The sequence below is a fragment of the Gadus macrocephalus genome, chromosome 6 (genome assembly GCF_031168955.1).
Source record: "Gadus macrocephalus chromosome 6, ASM3116895v1".
Taxonomy (NCBI): Eukaryota; Metazoa; Chordata; class Actinopteri; order Gadiformes; family Gadidae; genus Gadus; species Gadus macrocephalus.
In genome coordinates this window covers 13,056,146-13,062,145 of record NC_082387.1, presented here as the reverse complement: position 1 = coordinate 13,062,145, position 6,000 = coordinate 13,056,146, and the positions used below count along the sequence as shown (strand labels likewise).

General features: G+C 44.4%; 3 protein-coding genes across 3 annotated transcripts in view; 1 reads left to right on the top strand and 2 right to left on the bottom strand.

Moving 5' to 3' along the window:
* Positions 1 to 245: 245 nt before the first annotated feature.
* Positions 246 to 2,136, top strand: LOC132459590 (uncharacterized). Its single transcript, XM_060054237.1, has 6 exons — positions 246 to 492; positions 624 to 769; positions 991 to 1,052; positions 1,292 to 1,402; positions 1,535 to 1,636; positions 1,922 to 2,136. The coding sequence occupies exons 1-6, from the start codon at positions 382 to 384 to the stop codon at positions 1,951 to 1,953; spliced, it is 564 nt and encodes a 187-aa protein (XP_059910220.1). The 5' UTR covers positions 246 to 381; the 3' UTR covers positions 1,954 to 2,136.
* A 150-nt stretch (positions 2,137 to 2,286) lies between these two features.
* Positions 2,287 to 4,717, bottom strand: f2r (coagulation factor II (thrombin) receptor). The gene is made up of 2 exons (XM_060054235.1): positions 4,503 to 4,717; positions 2,287 to 4,050 (listed from the first exon to the last, which is right to left on the bottom strand). Exons 1-2 carry the CDS (start codon positions 4,567 to 4,569, stop codon positions 2,807 to 2,809), a joined length of 1,311 nt encoding a protein of 436 aa, XP_059910218.1. The 5' UTR covers positions 4,570 to 4,717; the 3' UTR covers positions 2,287 to 2,806.
* Positions 4,718 to 4,779: 62 nt separating this feature from the next.
* The window catches only part of iqgap2 (IQ motif containing GTPase activating protein 2), a 35,488-nt gene continuing 34,267 nt past the window's right edge, over positions 4,780 to 6,000 (bottom strand). Inside the window, exons 37-38 of the mRNA XM_060054234.1 lie at positions 5,630 to 5,738; positions 4,780 to 5,521 (exon numbers count right to left, since the gene is read on the bottom strand). Coding sequence (XP_059910217.1) covers positions 5,408 to 5,521; positions 5,630 to 5,738 — 223 coding nt within the window. The 3' untranslated portion in view covers positions 4,780 to 5,407. The remainder of the gene's footprint in view (positions 5,522 to 5,629; positions 5,739 to 6,000) is intronic.

Sequence of the window (6,000 nt, the reverse complement as noted above, 5' to 3'; positions counted from 1 at the left end):
CATCTCCTCCTCCTCCTCATCACCCAACTACTCCTCCTCCTCCTCCTCCTCCTCCTCCACCTCCTCCTCCACCTCCTCCGCCTCCTCATCCGCCCTCTCCTCCCCCAGCTCCTCCTCTTCCCCCATCTCGTTCTCCTCCTCTCCCTCCTCCCTGACAGCCCTCCTCTTCATTTGCCCCCTCCCAACCCTTCCCTCCTCCTTTTCCTCCTCCTCCTCTTCCTCCTATTTCACGTAAGCACTTGCAATGTTCTGAACCTCTGAAGTCGAAAGTAAAAAAAAAAAAAAGAGGTGGTTTGGCTCTGCTGAGACCCTGCAGCCCCGCTCAGTGCTCTGGTGGGCTCCTTGTCCTCTCCATTCATCACTTCACCTCTCCCGCTGAAGATGGATGTGTGCGTTGCCGTGTTGCTCTTGGCGCTCGCACCCCTAGGTGCCGCATCAGCACCCGACTGTGAAGATCTGGTCAAACCGTACATACCAGAGGACTCCACGCTGGTAAGAAAGAAAGAGAAAAAACAAAGAAACGTTGACTCATGCAAATGGCTGTTGAAAGATTATTTGAATCATCGTTCATTTCTTTGGATCTTTCACAGTCCCGTAATTACAAAATGTTGTTGTACATGCAGGTGTTTGGCAAGTGGGTGTACGTGATGGGGTCCGGGGACCCCATGCCGTACCGTAAGGCTCTGGACGCGATGAAGAGCTCCTGGATAGAGCTGTCTCCCACGCAGGACAGTCAGCTGGTGACCCTGCGGTGGGGCGACCACTGCTAGTAAGTGCAGTCACTTTATTATAATTACTACATCTGTTTAAATTGTAGAAGCATTTGAAATAGTATGATGGATATGTTAGTGGCACTCATCCGAAAACAACATCCATGAGTTTGTTGTTAAATTACATTAGTGTTTTTTCAAACATTTTCCTTTTTTTTAAATGGTCTCCTATATTTTATTTTCTTCCTCACGTGTCGATGTGCCACTTGTGACCTTTCAGTAACCGCTGCATCTATGGAGAGACGAACGGGACAGTCTCAGGAGTTGCGACCACATTCCGCAGTAAGTAGCCTATGAGAACACTATAGCCATACAATACTATAACAGAACTTTCTTTCTGGCCTATAGTATAAACACTTAACAAGAATACTATTGGAAGATAATATCAATCAACTTAAATTCACCAATAAAAGCCGGTCTTTATCAATCGATATGCCCTACTTTCACGGCATAGAAAACGTTGTATATTCAATGATCAATCGAATGATATTCAAATCCATCTATGGTGTTGTTTTCCCAAGAGAATCTGTCCAACCACAAAGGACATATCCTCCACACATGCCCTGACTGTTTGCTGTGGACGGACACCTTTAGGAATGGAGATGCAACTGGAAGATACATCATGCAATTCAGTAAGTCCTCATCACATCCAAACCTCATATTTTTTAACGTTCATGAACTTACCTCTACCAGCAGTGCCTCCTTATTTCCCAATATTTCAAATTGCACCTGTGTTGATTTTTTCTTTTCTCTATTTATTTTAGCAAGGACGGGTAAAATGGATTCGAAGGATGTTGACATTTTCAAGAAACAGGTTGAATGTTTGAACTTCCCGGAAAATTACCACAGCTATGATGGTAAAACAGGTCAGTGCCTTAATTTACTCCTCTCTTCTTCCCACTCTATTAAAGTATGGATATATATGGTAGAATCCCTGCTTATTGCAACCCCTTGGTTACAAGCTGACTTCCCATGGAAGACCTAATTTCCTATGTAACCACAAGGTGGTAATGTTGAGAGAGAGATGCACCGTTTCCTTAACATTCTTCCTTACAGCGATGATGTTCTTAGAGTACTGCTATACAGTATGCAGAAGATGGTCAGGAAATGCCAGTGGAATAAACATCCTGTTTGTCCTGTTTCTTCCACAGAGCTGTGCAAAGACAAGGAGCGTACGGAATAAGCAAGGGTAAAATGGAGAGCGATGTGTCTTTAATACTAGTAGACTAACAAGCAGAACAAGAAGGAAAGTAAAAGTATTTGCTTTGCTTTTATTGTCAACCAAATAATACTATTTGGGGATCTCTTGCTAATAATTATACTTATTAATAACGGATTCAATAAAAATGTATAATTTACAACTTAATTGTGTCTATAATCCTTTCAAAATTAAAATGTGTCTATTTTTCGTGAAAGGTTTCCCCTTCTTTAGATTGGTAGACAATATGACCTAGATGTCTGGCTTAAACTTGCTCTAATACGGTCTTGATATAAACTGCAAGAGGTTAATCAGGTTAATGTGCAAAAAGTTTATTTAAAACAAATTAGTTATATGTACACTTAAAGTTGCAATCTCAAAGTTTTCAGTTTTGTCCTCTTTGGCAAGACCTTTGGCGATAGGTGGTAATTTTTCCCACAGATAGAATCACAGTGTTGCCGTTGTAACATTCATAATACTGCAAAAGCAAGGGCTCAGTGGGCCATAGGCTCCATCACCTACATGCCACCCTCTGTCCGCGATAGAAAGTGACTTAACAAACATTTATATACATGAACATCATTAAGATATACACTTTTGGCAAGGTGAAGTAAAAAAAACAGATGAATACAGAAAATTCCGCCACCACCAGGTACTGGAATTTTCATTCCATATACTGTACTTCAGAGTGTGTCAGTTACTCAGTAGCCTCTCCCTTCTTTCGATCATACAAATCTCTCTGTAATCATGTCGCCTACACGAAGCACTGCTCAAATAGCTGCTGCTGTTCTCTTGAAAAACAGCTGGTCACAGCCTCTCGCTCCATCCTCCCATCGCCTCAAGAGACCAGCTTCCTGCACTGGTCCCTTAAGGTCCTATCCTGCACGCTCTCCATCTTGGTTGACCTGGTGCTCTCGGTCTGCCTCCTGCCGCTGCTCAGTCGGCTGCTAGCGGAGCGCGAGGAGCCGGCCTCCACTCCGGCCAGGTCTCTACACGTCAACAACGCCATCACCTGCCTCTGGCACTGGGACGAGCCGAAGTAGTAGATGAGGGGGTCCAGGCAGCAGCTCAGGGTGCCCACGCACGTGGAGACGAGGTACGCCAGGTAGGACGCGTCGGCGGCGGCGTGGCGTGCCAGCTGCAGGTAGTGGACCATCATGAGCACGTTGGAGGGCGCGAAGCACGCCACGAACACCACCAGCACCGCCACGGCCATCATCACCGCGCGACTCTTCCTGGAGCCGTTGGCCACGTTGGCGGCGGCGAGCGCCTGCACGATGCGAACGTAGCACACGGCGGTCAAGACGAGCGGCAGGAAGAAGAAGAGGCAGGTGTAGGTGGGGAAGAAGTACAGGTAGTAGGTGCGCAGCTGCTCCGTGTCCTGCACATCGTGGCAGGTGGTGACGCCCAGCTCCGGCAGGGGGATGCTCTGCTCCGAGATGAGCAGGGGGGCCACGCCTCCCAGGGCCAGCAGCCACATGGCGGCGCACGTGGTGTAGGCCGTCCTCGGGCGGCGCCACGTCAGGGCGTCCAGGGGGTAGACGACGGCTAGGAAGCGGTCGACGCTGATGCAGGTCATGAGGAGGACAGAGCAGTACATGTTGCAGTAGAAGGCGGCGGTCACGACCCGGCACAGGAGGCCCCCGAACACCCAGTTGTTGCCCTGATAATGGTAGGCGATCTTCAGGGGGAGCACCAGCACGAACAGGAGGTCGGCGAAGGCCAGGTTCAGCATGTAGATCACCCCGGTTTTCCTCGGACGCTTCCGGCGCAGAAACATGATCACGGCGGCGAGGTTGAGGGGTACGCTGATGATGACCACAAACGTGTACACAGTGGGGACCACAACGGTCGATAGCTTTCCTTGGAGGAATTCTTTGGCCTTGGGTGAAAGCCGGAATTGTTTCTTTGTTTCGTAGTAGGTGACGGGCCCCTCCACTGTTACCGGCCCGCTACCTGAGCCGGAGTATTCATCATCAAGCTCGTTGCTGCTCTCCGGCAAATCAAAGAATTCCCTTTTCGACTCTTCAGTGACTGTTACATAGTGCCCACCAAACGTCCTCGGCCTGGGCCCGATGGAGCCTAGCAAACATATGATTGATTAATTACAACTTTGTTGCATCATGTAGGGACATATTATTTTATTACATTTTTTACAGTGTACATTCAATAAAAATATAAAATATGTCCCTACATGTTTTTTTTTAAAACCTGGCTTACAAAGTGCTTAACAAGGACACATCCAATACATTTGTAAATTTGACAGATGTAGGCCTATTGGTCTCATGTGCACTAGTTAAGCACTTCGTAACCAAGGTTTTGAAAGGTGCAATATAAATAAAGCTTTACTTACTTATTTACTTACATGATAATATAGACAGATATAATAACACGTTTATGAAATGCTAATTGACATGACCAACAGCGGATAATGTCAAGATGATATTCGGTCATTTGAAACAGCAACGGAGTGAATGCCTACGACGAGTCATCTGCAATTTGATGGCCGATCACATTTACAACATCTAACTTACCATTATGAGGAATAAATGCGGTGGTCTGCAGAAAACACAATGCAAGTATAACTATCGTCTGATCCATGTTTTTTCCTACTTTAACGGAATAGAATTGGTTAAAAAACAGCGAACTTTACTGCTCCCGATAAATTATATTGGATTGTTCCGTTTAGAAAAGGTGCGCCTAGTCTATCGGCCACGCCCCCATTCCGTGCCACGCCCCCCTCCGTGACGAAGTGGCGAAAGTAACTTGAAGTGAAAGAAAGGTCATTCATAATGGACATAGAGACAAAGATTTAGACATTTGTCATTTATTAGCACTGAATAACAACTTTATATTAGAGAAATATTTTATTTATCACTTATACTTTTCTTTGTCTACCTAAATAATCATCTTATAGCACAGGTTTTTAATTTAAAAAAAGTTCCGTTCTTTAAAATTGACCGATATGCATTTTCTGAATTAAAAAGGCACTGGTAAACTACTGAACATCAGTGGTCAATGCTGAGTAACAGGGCCGTTTCTGCTAAATCCCTTTTAAATTCAGGTCAAAACTAGAGATTCAATGTATCATTTCTTCACATAATAGCTTCACATATAAAACATTCATAGCCTACCATTATAGGTAAACAATTTAAAATACATATATTCCATTTACAATCACCCAGTGGGAAAAAAAACAAGCATAAGAAACGTAATTAGACATCACAAAAAACAAATTAAAATTACATTTTGGTTTTAAAGTGAATAAGCCAATCAGTGTGAAGCACCACTGCTGGAGAGTCCCCCAGTTTACGATCGCTGCACTTCCATGTGCAACTTATCAGTCAGCTTCCACACCTCAGACACATTCAATCTCGGCCCCACTGTTAGAAGGCGCTTTTAAAATATCTAATATGTATTGAGTTGCTTTGGTCTCCCCTCACTTCCCATAGAATTTCTTGTTGAGGAGGAAGACGAGGAGGTTCACATTCACTTTGGCTTTGTCAAACATCTTCATGACGGCAACCCCGTCGTACTGTAACTGGAGCAGGTCCTGCACATAGGAAACCCAGAAGGTTAACAATAAGTTCCTGAACCTTATCTAATAATGTGACTCAAATAAATGATTAGAGGAAAATGTAAGCCAGGTATTTAGTTTTACCTGGAAATGTAGCTGGACCTTCTCCATTTCAACTCCCATGAACTTGGCCTTCACCTCAAAGTCTCCCACCTCCTCGCTCGGCGCAATTTCAAACATGACATTTTTTAACCTGAAGAGAAACATTTTCAAGGAAAAAAGGAACACATTTATGTCAGTTATTTAAAATATTGTCTGTGCAATTCCTTTAGAGTATTGACATTAGGACCTGCGCAATGTAACTTTTTCACACTCTTGACATCATCTTTTCCCCGGCAGGGCAAATGGATTGAGAGGAAGAGAGAGATCCCTTTAATTAATACGTTTTAGGAATAAGGGAGAAGGGAGAAGGTAGCAGTGAAAAAATTATAGAAAAAGTTAAAGAAGGATTATTT